At 38.6% G+C, this 18,294-nt stretch overlaps 1 protein-coding gene across 3 annotated transcripts in view; it reads left to right on the top strand.

Annotated features, from left to right (window-relative positions):
* The first annotated feature begins 6,883 nt into the window (after window positions 1-6,883).
* Window positions 6,884-18,294, top strand: part of LOC110057875 (natural resistance-associated macrophage protein 2-like) — a 35,466-nt gene continuing 24,055 nt past the window's right edge. The window contains exons 1-9 of one of the 3 annotated variants that reach the window (XM_089285130.1): window positions 7,112-8,121; window positions 9,099-9,194; window positions 10,427-10,566; window positions 11,654-11,779; window positions 12,045-12,092; window positions 12,906-12,936; window positions 13,083-13,183; window positions 14,261-14,307; window positions 16,960-17,030. In XM_089285130.1, the coding sequence (XP_089141256.1) occupies window positions 9,143-9,194; window positions 10,427-10,566; window positions 11,654-11,779; window positions 12,045-12,092; window positions 12,906-12,936; window positions 13,083-13,183; window positions 14,261-14,307; window positions 16,960-17,030 (616 nt within the window). In that variant the 5' untranslated portion in view covers window positions 7,112-8,121; window positions 9,099-9,142. Of the gene's footprint in view, window positions 7,083-7,111; window positions 8,122-9,098; window positions 9,237-10,426; window positions 10,567-11,653; window positions 11,780-12,044; window positions 12,093-12,905; window positions 12,937-13,082; window positions 13,184-14,260; window positions 14,308-16,959; window positions 17,031-18,294 lie in introns of those variants that run through there. The other 2 variants (XM_089285129.1, XM_089285131.1) reach the window with 2 other exon arrangements.

The raw sequence follows: 18,294 nt of genomic DNA, 5'->3' as shown, positions 1-18,294 counted from the left end.
GAAACAACCTGGCTGTTTTTGTTTTTTTTATCCATCTGTTTCTGTATATCTGTATGGCAGAAAAGAAAGAGGACGATTTTAGGCTAAACCGTATATTCATCATTTATGACCCTGTTTTGGAAAGCTATCAACCACTTTGGGTATATTGAATTACTCATGGAAATATTGAAACATCCAGACTTAATTTTAATGCAGATATTATGTTCTTATTGGTAGGGAAAGACTTGCTTTAATAACTCCCCTTTAAAATTAACAGAACACAAGAGAGTTTGTTTAGTTTGAGTATTTTATATTTTTGCGAAAAAAGAAAACTTGTAGAAACTGAATTAACAACCTGACCCGAATCGTCCGCGACAGTTAAATATGTCGATGAAAGCAATCCCATGAAATAAGTGCAAACATTAGCTTTTAATTTCTACCCTAAGCATATGCTCCATATTGTGTGATTGATTCCATGCGGAAAACTATCTAATACTCCTAATAAGATGTGATGTGATGGTATTGCGGAATCTCTTCTAGGAAAACAACTGTTTCCTTTTCATGGTAGTCACTAACGGGCCGTTCTTGTCAGCGACGAGCCCTGGTTAGTTAAAATAACTTTCTTCAAAAATCCGAGGTTGTCTTTTTCGAGAGCTTCGAAAGGATCTTGAAAACAGGGAATCTTTACAGCGGCCAGCAAACAAGGAATCCTTCGATAGAGAAAGCTTTAAAAAGAAGAAACAAAGAGACGAAAACCCTTGGGGAAAGGGGGAGGGGGCGGGTAACTGGGTTCATGACTCGGCGCATGGGCTAGCCTGCGAACGAAGCGAGGGAGCCTGTAGACATTCTATTGATGCCGCCGTTCTATGATACCAGCTCCTGGTATCATGATTTGATTGGTTAAATCGCTGATTCTTGACATCTTTGAGATGAATATTTGACAGATCTTTGTAAAATTATACGACGCCAACGGTTCGTTACAATGGTGCATTTGCCGTTCTCTTGTAAATTTCGGTCTCTCGACGTCTCGTTATTTCACAAGTGATTCTGAAGAGTACTTTATGCTCTGTTACGAGGAGGAATTTTAATGTAGAAGCTAGTGGAGTGGAGCCGTTTGGCGGTGCTATAGCAATTTTTTTTTTTTTAGAGATCAAAGGCATGGTTTCCGGACTTTCCGCTGATATCTTCTTGTCGCTTCGCAGAGTTTGACACCTCTATCATGTGCTTATAAATATAATTTCTTTAGGATCATTTCAGTATTACTTTGCTCTCCGACTTTTCCTGTTTCGCGCTCACCGAGATTTTTTCCGTCCTCGCCGGGAGCCTGTTCGCAGGTTTCGCATGGGCGCATGGGCAAGTTATCAAGTTAGCCCATTTGATTCCACCCTTTATTAAACAACCTTCAGCGAGCTGAAGACTCTAGTAGGAAAAATTTGAATTTCTTTACAAATGTTGGCGGCCAGTCCCAGAAATGCCGCGGTAGTGGTGATATTTCTCATTACAATTTAGCGACTTTCATTTGCATATTTGTTGTATTCTTTGTTGTTTGCCAGCTCCTCAGGCCGATCTAAGGCCATCCCCTTTTTTTGCTCTGTTTAGCGTCGTCCGACCGACCCAGATTTTAGCGTTTTCAAAAAAAAAAAAAAAAAAAAAACAGTTACGCAGAAGGCAATGAAGGCAATGACACATTATTTCAAAGAATTGTCACTTTAATCTGAAACATAAGCAATTTTTTGCCATACAGACTTTTAGTTTTTCCCTGTTCTCGTTTGATTTTAACAACGACGTCGACTTTTTCCTTCCTCCGTCGCCGCGATGTTGACTTTGTAACCACACCTTGTTGTTTCCAGGCTCCAGGGATATTATGCTGAGGTACCGGGCCTCTTAGTTCCAGACTCCTTTTCCAATTTTATTTTTGCTTTTTTTCTTCCTTTTCCGACCGACCGACCCAAAATCAGAAAACGCATTCGACAATAAACGAGAAAAAAAAAGGGGGTGGGGGGATGGCCTAACGCGATTTCGGCGAGTTATCGTTCTGTGGGTTTCCACTACTCACAGAAAGATAACTCGCCGAAAAATACAACAAGGCAACAGGGTAAGTAGACTTTATTCACAAATTATAAGAATAATTGACTTTTTCAGCAAAGGCGTTGCATTCCCATACAAACCTTTATAAATTCAAAGCGTTATAACACAACACCTCTATATGCTGCAAGGCGAGAGTCACGTAATAGTATATGCCACATGCCACGTTTCGCTGAAGGTTCGCAAAAAGTAAAAGAAAAAAAAAAAACATGTAACTCCTCGCATTTTGAGCTTGGGCCGCTGCGACCCTTGGTTCGTATCCTGTCGCACATTCCTCTTATTACTATAAGACTTAGCGTTAAAAAAGTGACGTTGTCCGTGAACCACATGATGTATATGCTTCAGATTTCTAACTGTCAATGTTCCAGCTGCGCGCCATATTTTCGCGTGCAGCTCCTAAGTCAGGCCGGTCATATTTTTGATATAAACTTGACTGAAAATAACTCCCTGTCATTTATTTCTCAAGTGCGGTCAACTCTTAACGAAGAAATGACTCGGCATCAATTAAACTTGATAACACATAACAAGAGGTTGACTTTTTACTCCATGTTCAAAACTGATTGTCATAAAGCTGAGTTGAGTTTTTGAATACAGTAAAGAATCCCTCACATAAAAAAAAAAATAAAAAAATAAAAAAAAAAAGCGGTAAATAAATTTCGCCTCGGAAATAATCGATTACGGATTGAAACTGGCAGACAGAATTTGGCATACTTTCCTGTCACCTTTACGATAATTTACGCTTAAAATTTTTCGAAGAAATAAATAGAAAATACAATCATTTTGATTTTTTAGATAATAAAACAAAAATTATTTTTATTTTCAATAATGTTGACCCTATATCTGTAGACTTACAGCTGCCCTACATCCATTCATGCATCGATTACAGGCAGAATAATATTACTTAATCAATTAAATTATTGTAATTTAGTTACATTATTATAGCTGTATCATGTATTAGGTAATACCATGTACTAATATGGGAATACTGAAATAAATTGTTGTTGCTGTTTTTGTTGGTCAGGGCTGTTTGTCATTAGCCTGTGTGACATTAATTAGACAAACTTGAGTCCATAGTTTTCCTGGCATCACTTCTTGTTTAACTGAGATTTCTTGAACACTAGTCCGAAACAGGAATAGTTAAACTGCCTAACCCCCAGACCCAGCTGATCATATCGTTCTCATGCTTTATAGAATAAGGGCCTGTTTACAAGGAGAGAGGGTTACCATTGCAAGCGGGTTGCCCTAGCACTCACACAAGAAAGCCAGGGTTATCCGGGCAGGCGGGTACCCTATCTGCGTGCTAGGGTTACCCTGGCAGGCGGGTTAACTTTCTTCCTTGTAAACACTCCAGGTAGGGTTAACCCGCCTACCCGTGTTAACTTTCTAACTGTTTCCAGATCCTTGAAGCGTAACCTCACATTAAGTTGTCCCGGGTTGTAGGGTTACCCTACCTGTGAAAGTTTGCTTGTATACCCGGGCTTTTTGCCCTCCAGCTAGAGTTAACCCGCTTGCTAGGGTAACCCTCCCTCCTTGTAAACAGGCCCTTAGAAGCTAGCCGCTAGTGTCTTTATATCGGTGCTAATCGCTTGAGTCATAATACCCTCCTCTGGAAAGGTTTTGATACTTCTAAGAAAACAGCAAGAGGTAAAAATATCCCTCCTTGACACCTTGCATTACACTTCGAAAAGCACTGAAAGGGGAAATCGAGAAAAGATGGAAAAATTGTAACTGCTAAATGATTATGGCTAAATAGGGTTTTGTATACAACGTTAGTCTGTCTACAGACCATCTGTTCTTGATGAGTTCGTCGAGAGCGCAAGCTAAAGACTACGAGTAGTCCCTCTTTCGCTTTGTCCGTCGTGCGTCACGCGAACGAAAAGCGCGGGATAAAACACTCCGTGCGAGCTCGCTAGACGGACTAAGCGAAAGAGGGACTATAGCGTTTCCGTGGGGTTTGGGGGCAAAGAAAGACCGAGGAACGGCATTTTCGGTGTTTTGCCTGAGCAGAAAATGGGGCTAGAGAGCCCCCTCCCCCCTCTTTTACTCGCTCCATTTTTCGCGCTGTAATTCTTTGCTCCCGAACCCCACAGAAACGCTTGCTACGCAGGGCAGAGGGACTAGCAAAAGTATTATCCGCATAAGATTTAAAATAACCTCCAACGCGACGGCGCCAGTTCCCGTAGACTCACAAAAATATTTACATTATTTCGTGCTAAATGTTTTCACATTAACTGGTAATGTTTAATCTTAAAAGGTAATTTGTAAAAGTTTATATTTTTTACGTACATTAATTATTCTAACCTGGAAGCACAAATATAAGGAAACATTGGCAATGCCGTGCTTGTTTACTGATCGTAAACAAACTCCGTGCGACTGATTCGAATATTTCCCCTGATGAATAGAATTAGACAGTATTTTTACATTGACGTTCCTTTGTTCAGGCACACTGTTATGGATCTTGCCTTCAGAGTATTTTCCACCGATTCCAAACAATATTCGAGCGAACATATTTGACCGGATAAAAACTGAGCTATCTGTCGCGACTGGAACTAATAAACAACTGCAATCAAACTACCTTCAGTGAAATATAGCTGTTCCCTTGGTTAACATCCCAAAGCCAAGGCGATTCAAAGTCGTGTTCGTGAACATATAAAATAATAGGTAGTCTCTAGAAATCCACTTTACAATTGTTCACTTCCTCAGACTACTACCAATCTCGTTCCCAGAGTGTTCGTTCCCCTTGACCAGCGGTCGGAAAACGAGAGCTCTGGGAGAAACCATTTCAGTCATGCGCCATAGATGTAGACTGCGCAGTGAAACCGGATGGGCAGAATTCGGTTATTTCAAAATGGTTGCTCCCAGAGCTCTCGTTTTCCGACCGCTGGTCAAGAGAAACGAAGACTCTAGGAAAGAGATTGGACTGCTACCAAAACCACGAAGTGCGCGATAGTCTTTGCGCATATAACGTATGACATATGACGTCATTCAAAATAGCGCAGAAAATGCAGACGTTCGACGAAATAGTCTCCATTGAAACCGCAGGACACCCAAGATAATGAACTGCGTTCTGTGAAAGCAATAATCGCTTGTTATGCTGTTTAGAGGCCTAAACTGAACTCGTGTGGAAATTAACAAATCGAATGTGGTTTAGCGTTGTCTGTACTGTACGAGGCGCAGCCGAGTGAGTCCACAACAAATTTTCACCACTCTGATGACGCATATCAATGTCGATGTTAAACCACATTCGATTTGTTTTTTATGGCTTCTTGATCAAGTGTGAGGTCAAGATGGCTGGATATTAGCCAAGTTCTTTTTTTTTTTTTTGCGAGTTTATGGACCGAGACGGAGTCGAGGTCCATAAACTCGGAAAAAAAGAACGAGGCCAATATCCAGGCATCGTGACCGAACTAGCTTGGTCAATAAAGGATTTATTATATGGCTTTCGGAGAAATTTTTTTTGCGGGACACGGCGCGCGGGTAGTCCCAAGCGGGGAAGATAGCTCCATCTTGCCCGCTCAGGTAACCAATCACAGCGCAGGATTTGATTCATCTTGCTCGCTCACGGAGCTAGCCAAATAATAATAACTAATAAAGAAAATGTTTTTTCAAGAGCGCGAACTGAAAAAAGGCATTGCGTGACACATTGACGCGAGCAGCGTTGTCTGGACTCTTATCGACAACGGCAAATTAGCCAATCAGATTTCGAGATTAGAAGCAATTGTGGTAAAAAAGTGTGTTTAGGTATATAAACGTGTACGTCGCTATGGCAGCCTTGGTTTACATGTAAGCGTTTTCCAATTCGTGATATGAAAGAAAGGTTTTTCCGAGCAAAATTTTCATCTAAGAGGTAGTCTTGGCACGTAGCAGAGTTGGAATGCGTGATAAAATCAAAACGGTTACAGGTCAAAATGGAAAAGAACTCTGAAACTTAACTACGTGTACGTTAAGGGTGGGGGGGGGGGGGGTGGGGTGATGTGAAGATATTAACTTTTACATTAGTGTGTTCACCAACGTTTCACAGCGCCACCAGTTCATAAATTAGTCCTCGCCAATGCTGAAAAGTTGCAAAATTTTAAGAATATTTTAAGAATTAACCCGAGGCTGAGATTTTGAAAAGAGTATAATTTTGTGTCAGCCGAAAATTTGTAAATACACCCGCGGAGTAATACATTTAACCGCTTCAAAATCTCCCTTTCTCGAGATGGCAAAACCAGCCGTATGGCAAAACTAGCCGTATGTTCGATGCTGATAACATTTCTGCAAGGCTTTTTTTTTAAGCGCGTGATATCAGACTTAAATTAATGTCTGCAGTTGGCTCCAAAATGGCTCAGTTTAATACCGTCCAGACACCAAATACTTTCGAAAACGGTAATTCCATACACTTTAACCTAAGACTTTTCACAAGAATATTATCAGCCTAAAATCGTCAGACAAATAAGAATATTCTGCCTCGGCCGGAAAAACTAACAAACAAACAAAAAAAAAGAGTGTAACTACCCGATACAATACGATACGATACGATTACGATCTCCCATTATTCTCTGAGAAGTGCATTCTCCGTGGCAATATATAAGTATATAAGTCTTCCACCTTCGCTTCCCCTCTGGTCCCCCAAGTTGGATGGAACAGGCTACCCACCACCCCCCGCCCCCTCCAACCCCCAAAACCAAACCCTCTCACGGGCCTTCCTTATTATGAATGTTTTCGGCCCAACATATTTGCTATAGTTACCTGGACGCAACGCTCAAATTAAAATAAGTAAATAAATAAAATAAAATGCGCCGCCGTACGTTTCCGTCCATGCTCAAAGTTATTGATTTACAGATTTGGAACGTGTCCAGCGAATCGACAACATAATATAGATCTATTGATTTCTTTTGCTTTTATTTGTACGCGAGTGTGGCTGTGACGCAATTTCCCAAATATGTTCACGTTGATTGTGTGACGGATAGAAAGCGTAAATCCAAACATGTACAAGTCGATGGAAGAGAACGAAAACCCTCCCGCATCAACACAAGGTATGATGAATATCGATTATTTGACAGTTATTTAGTAATTAACTCTTGCTTCGTGCAGCACTGTTCAGGAACAGACAGCTCAATTGTCACAGCAGACCATCTGGCTACACGTTCTGTATGCAAATAATCCTCTCATCTACTACAACTGTGCGATTCCCGAACCTGAAATGACCACCTAGTATTGTATCAGAAATTAAAATTTATTTCCAGAAGTTTTCACTTCAACATTATATGATAACGTAGGCTTACAGATGCAAACTTTCCTCGACATACTGCAACGTAAGCGACGTAACGAAAATATGACCTTCGTATATAGTAGCCCGTTTATATCGCGTGCGGCTGCTTGATAAAATGATTTTGACGCATCACAGTTTCACTCTGACAGTTTATAACAGTGCAAGCATAACGCATCAAAACTTTATATTTAAACGCTTCAATAGTTAAGTCAAGGTACGGTTGGAGAAAGATTTTACAATGGATTTTACAATTCTTTAGCATGAGGAAGTTACGCAACTGTCACGTGAGAATCCTAGACTTTGGTCCAAAATCCATCTTCATCGACGATGAACTTGAACGTTCGAACGAAACTTCAACAGCACTTTCTTTGTCCCAGTTATAATTTGTACAGAAGTGGAGAGCAATTTCTTGTTTATGTAGCTCGCACAGTTACCACAACAAACTATCACACGACCTATATATTACTCATTTATTTTGCTTGAAATCTATATATATAATTTTTCACGGGTTTATTTCATGCCTGCACAGGAGTCAAGTTTTAAGTTTTACGTGCTGATGTATGGTGATCGCCTGTCAACTTAGCGAGAAACTTTCTTTCGAGAGATATCTACTGGTAATTAATTTTTCGATGAGCAAATCTTCGGCGAAAAAATATTTTCCGAGGTACGCAGATGTAAGCCAATAAAACGCGAGTTTAGAACAATGTCATTTTCTTATGACTAATATTAGAAGTGATGCCATTGGTGGATGTGGTACCAACATGGCGGCCTGATACATGATCAATATGGCGTCTCGTCTCCCGGTAAGTCATCTTTTTCCCTTCCTTCTTCAGCATGAGTTTGTTTCGTTATTGGGTAGTTTTGCTGCAAAGTAGTGTCGTTTATTGGCGTGGTGTACATTTCTTTCTTTCTTTATTTCTCGCGACATGATGTCTTTCATGCCGGTTCCAACTCGGTTGAAGATTCTGTCAGATTCTGTGGTTCGACTTAAGTTTATAAACAAATTAAAATTGGGTTTGTCAAGGGTTTGGCCAGTTTTTGCTCGTAGAATATCCACACGCGGGATTTGCTCCGTTTAAGAGAGTGATTTTCACGATTATAACTTGAGTAGGTCCGCTAATCTTGTGCCTTAAATTGGGTTTCATCGCCTGTTACGTTTTGTTTTGCTGCCATTTCGAATTTTATACTTAATTAAGCTTACTTTGATTTTTCCCTTCCTCAAGTTGTGAAACTGATTGTTGACCTAAACCACTGTAAAATGATAATATCTCTTGCAAGCAAGACCAACAAAAGTTGTCTTACCAGTATATATGCTTTTTATGACTTTGCAGTTTTTCAGCATGTTCCCTATCCGTGACGTAACGGGCTGCCGTCTGGGCATGTTTTATACATTATAGTATTCAATTAGGGGAACAAGTACCGTTTTTTGGCAAACCTTGTTGTTGAAGCACATATTTGAAGCTTCTTATTCCTAGGTTTTAGTCAAGAATAGTATGACTTGAGAGTGTCCTGAAAGACTGGAATTTGCAGTGAGCTGTTGTTTCTCATTTCCCTAACTAATTGCCCTTTCTAGCTGATGGTATTTCTGATTGACTCTTACTTACATTTGTATATTAAGCTTAGGTGGCGAGCAGTAAGTTTTTGTAGGCTGAAAAGTTGTTGATTATGCACATGAATTCGAAGATGCAACAAAACTGTAAATGATAACTTAACTACAGTTTGAACTGTTTATTTTAGAACTATATACAGTATTAACTTTAGTTGTAAACCTTCTTTTCAGTATATTTTGATGTGGCTGGCCTGATATTGATCTAGCCGTATGGAATGTTCAAACAGACCGTTATGCGAAACACGACCATTGAGTACATCAGAATGGGTGATCTTGCGAATCCTTTATCAGATAATGCTGAGAATTTAGGTTATCTCTCTAACAGATACTTACATATTGAAATTTAAATACATGTAATCATGGCACATGTTAATATTTGTAATGGTAACAGCACTGAGTAAAGTCCAATTTGGTCTGTAATCATATGTGTGTACACATCAATTGATTAACATCTTAATTGGATGACTGTGTCAAAGCTGGAGTTGAATTTGTTGAATGAGTATAAGATAATGTGTATTTAATTAGAGTATGATTAGATGACACTATGTGCATCTTTGCTTGAGAAATGAACAATTTTGTGATTTTGTTTGTTTTCAACCAAGGAACATGAGAAAAGAAGTAACTTTTCACAAGGACATCTTTAAAAAACTAGTGTGAGAAAAAAAAAAAAATGCATACTAGTGCTATCCAATTGTATTCAAGATACATACACTGTCTAATGATGCTTACAATGTCTAATTTCACTCTGTATGATGCTTGCACTGTTCAACGTTTTGACCTATACACTGAGGCAGTGAAGCAGATCCACACACACACTCTCTTTAATAACTCATCACGCATCATTACTGCCTAAATGACTACTGGATGAGGGGACTGGACAATTGGTATATGATGTAATTCAAAAAAAAAGAAAAAAAAAAAAAAAAAGAAAAAAAAATCAAATATAAATTATGAAGCCATTTGTACAGTTCCAGCAAGTATATTTATGTCATTTTATGTCATGTTTTCTGTTATGTGTATGTCACTTCTTTGTGGTCTGAACCATAGACACATCAACAACAACAACAGCAACAACAAATTATTATTACAGTAACTATAATTATTATTTATTAGTTTTGGTAACGTAGCATTACAGTGAGCTTAATTATATGTACTTTGAATCAATGTCACTTAAATTACAGAAGCCACAGGTGACACTTTCTAGTATTGAAATAAAATAAAATTATTATGTTGACGATAGTGTTACTAATATGTATAATATTAGTCTTTTTGGGCATATTGAACAATCTATCATTTCTACGGTGGAAGGGTGGGGGGGGGGACTGCGGAAGGTTTGAAGTGGAAGGGAAGTTGTGTTTGTCAGGTCTTGTTGTTTTCTTGATGATTTATCTTTAGTTAGTTTTCTTACCTACTTTCATTGTTAGAGTCAGGAAGTTTCTGGAATTCTGCAGCTTTACTAGTAAAAACAAAAATTCATTTGTTGTTTCATTTATTAACAGCTGAAGAAAATTTTTCCAACTCATTTGAGCTAAGTGCAGAAATGGACAGTATCGGCAGCGAAAAAAAGAGATTTGCTCCCAAAAGAGATATAGCAAGCACATACTTTGATGAAAGGATCCCCATTCCACGAGGCGAAGATGTAAGTCTGTTGTTGAAATCCAACGAAAACGTAAATAGAGCAGCATATTTTAACTTACATTTATCAGTTTCTATTTAATGATGTAACTTGATATTTTGTAAGGGTATTAAATTCTTTATACATATAATTTAAATTTCAATTTTAATAAGGTTTAACTTTTTTTATGGTGTCCTACATGTACATGTAGTGGGCAACTGCTTTTAAATCAATTTTAATATCACTTTTTTAATGCAACTCTGATATGTTTCATTTTGTTTGATAGTTGACATACTTAGTTAGCAAAGCCATACTATCTAGCTCATTGTAGGTTAGTGTGCATCATAATACAGTTAATATGCATACTGATGGTGTTAGCAAAGTTAATTCTGTTGTGCCATTTCCATTGGCATTATAGAACAGTTGATTCATGCTTAAGCTGTGCATCTTTGAGTTATGATGCACTTTGGAAGATTAGAGAGCACTCAAGGAATTCAAGTGGGCTTCTTTTGTGTTCTTCAACTTCATTGCATGCATCACTTGATTCTAAAGCACAAGTCAATTGTTAATACAGTCTAACCTCTCCACAACGGCCACCTTGGGGACAGAGGAGAGTGGTGGTTGTAGAGAGGTGGCCGTTTGAGGAGGTTCAACTGTATCACAGTAATTTTATATTATTATTAATCAATATTATTGTTAAGTATTATTATAATGTCGCCATCATGCTCAGTCCTAACATGTGGATGGTGTGGTAGCTTATTACATGGACAGTATGTTGGAGTTTGGATGGTGCAGTAGTCCTAGCTCAAGCCCTGACCAGGGTCATTATGTTGTTTCTGAGAAACATACATGTAATTTGCAGGTACTCTCAGACTGCCTTTCTCTCTCCTCCATGGATATAAATGTGATGGAATAACATCCCATCCAGGAGGGAGTGTACCTGTAGACATATTGCTTCTACAGCTATCAGTAGTCTTTCATATCACTCTGATCAGATAAACCCTAAAAGAATAGTGTTTTGAATTGTTTGTGGTTAATTTTCAATTTGAAATTATTATTTTTTTATTAATTTACATTGTATGTTTGATTCTTTATCAATTTTCAATTGTAGGAGTACAAATTCAGTTTTCGTCGTTTGTGGGCCTTCACTGGTCCTGGCTTCTTGATGAGCATAGCATACCTTGATCCTGGAAACATTGAGTCAGATCTTCAGTCAGGAGCTGTGGCAAAGTTCAAGGTTAAACCAGTAGATAATAAGGTTCAATAAAAGTTAATTCATGCAAGTGCAATTTAAGCATTTACTGTACAAGTGATATTTAAAAATCCAGTCAAAACTAAAAAGTAAAAAAGGTAAGTCAGTGATGTCAGTTCATGGACCACTCCCAAGGGGTCATTTAGAGTACAGATAAGATACATGTATTTTATGACTATCCCCAAGTACTATGTGCTACACACTTGAATTGGGAAACTTGTGAACTGATCATTTTGATTTTATCCCATAGTTACTCTGGATCCTTATGTGTTCAACATTCATGGGGCTTTTAATGCAGGTAAAGTACAGTAAGACCTTGCAAGATACGGGATGTAGCTCCCTCAGAGAACTACAGTTAAAGGAAAATGTTTCAACACCTCACTGAATTTTCCATTTTCCTCTCTCCAAAGGCATGAGGCATGGTGGCCTCATGGTTAGTGCGCTCGTCTCCGGATCGAGCGGTCCGGGTTCGAGCCCTGGCCGGGGACATTGTGTTGTGTTCTTGGGCAAGACACTTTACTCTCACAGTGCCTCTCTCCACCCAGGTGTATAAATGGGTACTGGTGAACTTAATGCTGGGGGTAAACCTGCGTTGGACTAGCATCCCATCCAGGGGGGAGTAGAAATACTCCTAGTCGCTTCATGCTACAGAAACTGGGATAAGCTCCGGCCTGATGGGCCACTTGGCTCATATGCAGACTTTTTTTTACCTCTCTCCAAAGGCAGTTAAACTTCTGCAACAGCAATTAGTATTTTTCCCAGCTTTGACTTTCTTCTAAGTCCTTGAATGTTTTCCAGTTCTTTAAATTTCCTCAGAGTTAATTATCTACTCTCCATCTGCTATCCCATAATTAATGCTATCTTCCAGGCTTTAGAAGTGCTAACTGCTGCACTGTGTATATTTTCCCATTTCTCAGCCTTCACTACAGACTTCTTATGATTCCTGTTATAATTGTAATAACAGGTACACTGCATTTTGTTCAGCTTCTGGCTTTGATAGGTCTGTATCCCTGATTAGTGCACTCACCCTTTTGCTCACTACATGTGTAAATTTACAGATCTCATTAAGTTAACAGTCTTTCTCCCCTTCTCATTATTTTCGTCTTTCCAGAGACTGTCCCTAAGGCTTGGAACTGTAACAGGTAAGTCTTTCTCTGAGCAAAATCCAGTCAATTAGGCCACTACATATAATTTAATATCATCATTGTGTAATTTTGCTTTCCCACTGTCAAACTTTTGTTCTTGCGTTTCTTTGAGGATAACTCATGTTCAAGGGCACTTTTTTCAGGTATGCATCTTGCGGAGGTCTGCCACGAGAAGTACCCTAAGATACCGCGCATCATTCTCTGGATCATGGTCGAGATTGCAATCATTGGCAGTGACATGCAGGTACATTAATCGTGCATGAATTGTTGGATATTTTGCTCTCAGGCAATATACTTAACTGTACAATGTACAATGTACATATCTTTTTTGGGCCTTACTCTTTAAGACCAAAAAGATTACACAAGTACGAGGAAATTTATCACCTACAGTAAAGGAAACCAAGAAAGAAGTGCTTAGGGTACACGTAGCCTACAATATGGCCTAGTGCACCATCCAGGAAAGCTGTACATGTATAATACTTTTAGGCAAGGATAAATTCTTCATGTTACAAAACCCTGTCATAAAGTGAAGCATTGTGGAAGCATTCTTTACCAAAATGTTCGTCATGCACACACACAACCTTTTACAATTTAGAAAGTGGGCTCTGGCAATTTAACATCTTGGAAACAAAGAAACAAATGTGGTTCCTGAACTTGGATGTAATTTATGTACACATGCAAATGGAAAACACAGTTTCTGTGACAATTTTTCTTTTCTGGTGGGGCAGTCACATGGTAGCAAATGCATACTGTATATGTATATGTGTCCAAATAAAATTGGAATCTTTTAGTTTTCTATTTCTTTTAATTGTGATATTTTTTAAATTAAAATTAATTGCGTAAAGTACACACACCTTGCACCTCTTACAAAAAAAAAAAAAAAAAACACTGTCCATTAACTTAATATAGTATGCAAAACCTTTTGGTTAAGGTGAACAAACAATGGCAAACTTGATCATATGGTTCTACTCTAAGTCCATACTCTTGAATTTGATAAATGTTAATTAGTTTCTTATTAATTAATTAATAGAGTTGTACATATAATTTTTAATTAATTTAATTTTTAATAGTTCTATCTTTATTCCAAAAAGCCCTTTTGGGACGAATAAAGTATGTATGTATGTACTGTACATGTATGTACTCCTCTGCTGTGCAATAATACCTGATGCACTACTAAAGTGTATGACTGTGTTAAGAGTGGCCATGCCAGTATAAACATGATGCACTTTATTTTTTACAATAATTACAAGTACATTGCGAATATTTGTCAGTTACTTCCATTTTTATATTAATAATGTAATTTATCAATTTTTTGTTGCAGGAAGTCATTGGAACTGCGATAGCTTTTAATCTTTTGTCCGATGGAAAGTAAGTATACATACATGCATGTTATGTTTGCAAGATGAAATTGAAAGGAATTTATGTTTAATTTAGTATTTAATAGTTCTTGTGCATGAAATGCTGTCAATACCCAGAAACACGCTGTTGCTTGCTATCTGCCAGGTAAGAGGGAAAAGTAGATGAGTGTTGAGTCATTAAGGCACATTTGACTATTTTTTGGGATCATCTTTTAAAATAACCATTGTCTTGAAAGTGTCATCTCAAACATACCAATTGGCTTTTTATAGCTTGGCAGTTTAAATTCGTCGACAGCTCAAAGTAACAACAATTTCTCAAGATCTATCATTTTTATGGTCTAATCTCTCTTTGACCAATTAATAGCTTTTGGTAGGCATGTTGGCCTCATGGTTAGGGCACTCATCTCCGGATCGAGTGGTCTGGGTTTGAGCCCTGGGCAGGGACATTGGGTTGTGCTTTTGCGCAAGACACTTCACTCTCACAGTGCCTCTCTCCACCCAGGTGTATAAATGCGTACCAGCGAACTTAAGGTTACTTCAAACCTTCGCGGGGCTACATTGGTCGATTTTGTTTTGGTCAAGAAAATTAAAGTCTGCGAAACTCAAGTTTGCATACTGTGAACGCTAGGGGTTCTGTTATTTCATTGGCTCGTGGCCTTTCAAGTTGACACATTCCTCTGTGAAGGCGTGATATGTTTATGAATCTTTAGAAGGCAAAAACTCACACTTGTTTTTCAAGAGAATCCCTTCTCTTTAAATTAATTAATAGGGTATGCAGATTCGACGGTTTTCCATGGAATTTGGTCAGAACATTCACTGATAGATATGGAACAAAAGCATGTCGGCGAATTCCTTTATTTTAAATACTTTCCTCGTGGCAACCTTTAAGGCAACAGGTTACGCGGATTTTTCGATAGTCGAATTTGACAGATCTATAAAAAGATAACCAATAAAGATAAAAGAAAATGCTGAAACTATTTTGGAGATTGAGGCTTTGTGATTAACACTGAACAGTTATTTTGCGTGAACGATCGCATTTGATACCCGATTAATTCGCTGGAACGTCAGTCAGTCATTTTGGAGTTGATGGCCTCTGCTGACTTTGGAAAACAAAATCCAAAACAAAACATAATTTTATCGAATTCTACATTTTATAATGTTTCTTTTGATAGATAGTTTGTGGGAGTTTCCTTGAAAACAGTGCGCATATGAACTTTTTTCTGGAAGACACCCATGAAGGTTTGAAGTAACCTTAATGCTGGGGGTAACCCTGCGATGGACTAGCAGTAGAAATACTTGTACTCCTAGTCATTTCATGCTACAGGAACCGGGATAAGCTCTGGCCTGATGAGCCACTTGGCTTGTACATGCAGACTTCTCCTTTACCTAAAAGCTCTTGACCAATGACAGAGTTTGTGGGAATTCCTTCAGTTATCACAAAAATAGTTAATTGCATGTGTTGTGGTTCAGTATTACCCTACTGTAGGTACAATTTAGCATTTTCCTTAGTGGTTTGTTTTCAGGTCACCTGTGGTCTATCAACAGACATAAGTTTTTTTGCTTGAGCTATTTTTGTTTGAGAAACGGAGAATTCAGTTTCTCAAATGAAATCCACAGACCTTCTAATTCTATCTTTCCATGGGGCCACCCCCTTGCATTCAGAATTTTTCAAATCCCCTGTGGTCAATTATACTTAATTGCTAATTGTGATCTTGATGAACTCAAGACAGAATAGAGGGTCTATGGACAGACTACCATACACCAAAATAAAGCAAAATACCAAATGGCCAATTTTCTCTATAAGACGTGCCTGTAGGGAATCATGGTAGTTATGTTTATTAAAAGACAAACAGACTACCCTACACCAAAACAAAGCAAAATAGCAAATGGCCAATTTCCTTTATGAAAAATGCCTGCAGGGAATCATGGTACATGTAGCTATGTTCATCAAAACACAGACAGACTACCATACACCAAAACAAAGCAAAATAGCAAATGGCCAATTGCCTCTATGAGATGTGCCTGCAGGGAATCATGGTAGTTATGTCCATCAAAAGACAAACAGATTACCATACACCAAAACAAAGCAAAATAGCAAATGGCCAAGACTTGCCTGCATTTAATCATGGTAGCTGTGTTCATCAAAACAAACATCCAGTACAAGAATGATGAATAAACTACGGTAACCATGATTCCCTGCAGGCACGTCCCATAGAGACAATTGGCCATTGTACCAGGTGTAACACTGAAGTGCAACACATAGAGATCCTGGGGGGGCTCCACATAAAAAGGACTGGGGTGCTCGTCAAAAATTTTGAAAAGAACTCCTAAGAGGCACCAAGATCCTGTTTCTTGGGCGTGGCTTGAAATCTCTTTCACCCCTAAGTGGTACCAATTCTAAAACAACACATTATCTCCTGTCAGTCCTGTCATATTTTTTTCAGCTTGATACCCTAAAAGGTATTCCAAAAGCTCCCGCTGTGGACTTTTTGAAGCTGAACCCCCAAGAGGTTCAAAAACCGCTTTTTTAACCCCTAAAAGGTACAACAAGCAGCCCCGTCCTTTTTATGTGGGAGTTTTTCCCCCAGATATAGATACTGTCAGTATAATCTACATAAATTATGCCATCGTGGCTAACATTTGACACTTCTTTGCTTGACAGGATACCTCTGTATGGTGGTGTTCTGATCACAATTACTGACACGTTTATTTTCCTGTTTCTTGATAAATATGGTAAGTTCCTGCTGCTACCGTTTTCCTTATGAACGAAAAAAAATATTTGAGAAAAAGTATTTATTTCTCATCATGGTCTACTTTTTTGACTGGGAGAAAAAGGCAAGCACAAAAAGATCTGGAAGAGGGTTTTAGGCTTTGATATGTAGTCAGATTAATTTTAAAGAATTACTGAGCTAAGTACATGTACTGTGTAAGTTAGATTTTTTCCCCATATTTTGTTTAAAGTGCCACTGAAACGAAATTTTCGTATGTGAGATTTTTGCTTAGTAATAAAGTTTCAACCTTACTTGGAAACACTGCAGACTTTTTTTTCGCATACGGTAAGCGAAAACTGCTTTTTCAGCCGTTCGAAGTTGGCTGGTTAAGCCCAAAATTGGCGGCCATCTTGGCGCGGCCAAAACAGCCTAGTGACGTCACTGGTTGTATTACTCTCATGCCGCGCTGAAAATTTAGAGTGATTATGAGAGAAGAGAATACTGTTCGAAGCCCCCCCAAAAAACATCTTAATGACATCTCAGAGCTGTAAAGCAGATAACAACAGTAGCCTTAGACATGAAGAGGTCAAGAGTCGATCCTGGGGCTTTTCAGTCTATTTAATTGGATTTTTGCAGGATATTTTATGTAAGCAAGCAAACGAGTGGGAGTTCTTAGATCGCAAAATGATCGGGACTCTTGGCGAAATGGCCAGCACTCAATTAAACAATATCTACACTCATAAAGTAAAAAAGACATGAAAACAAGAGAAAGCGGCTTTTGAAAATATTATCCGGAGTTCTGCTGCACGAATCGCAGCAACAACGCTTCGAGTTTTCGAGTCGCTTCGCTTCGAGGAAACCGGACGCTTTGTGAGTTTCACCGCGGGCGAGATTGTGTCACAGTGACCTTTAGTCCAGTTGTATCTGCTACATCCTACAAGTTATCACAACAGCAACAATTTAGGAAACCCTCTTCTTTTATATGAGGGAGCGAATTTAAACTATAAAGGTAAACTAAGCTGCCATAACCCTACAGGTTTGTTTTCAGGAAACGAGAGAAAGCGTGACAACGTCGGCCCCGAAAGGTCTTATATGCAAATTGGTTCAAATTCTGTTTAATAAACCTTCGAAAGGAGTGTAAACTAGTGACGTTTCAACGAATTGCTTTGAACTTGGATACTATTAAATGAAGATCATAGACATAAGTATGTGCTAAAGAACTCAAAGTAATCCATCGGCCGTGAAATATTGCAATTGGGAGATACGTGCCAAAGAGAAGCGAAATT

Source organism: Orbicella faveolata, unplaced genomic scaffold (assembly GCF_042242905.1).
Source record: "Orbicella faveolata isolate gen_17 unplaced genomic scaffold, um_ofav_v1 contig_13, whole genome shotgun sequence".
Lineage (NCBI taxonomy): Eukaryota > Metazoa > Cnidaria > Anthozoa > Scleractinia > Merulinidae > Orbicella > Orbicella faveolata.
Note: the sequence above shows the minus strand (reverse complement) of the source record. Positions and strands in the feature narration are given on the sequence as shown.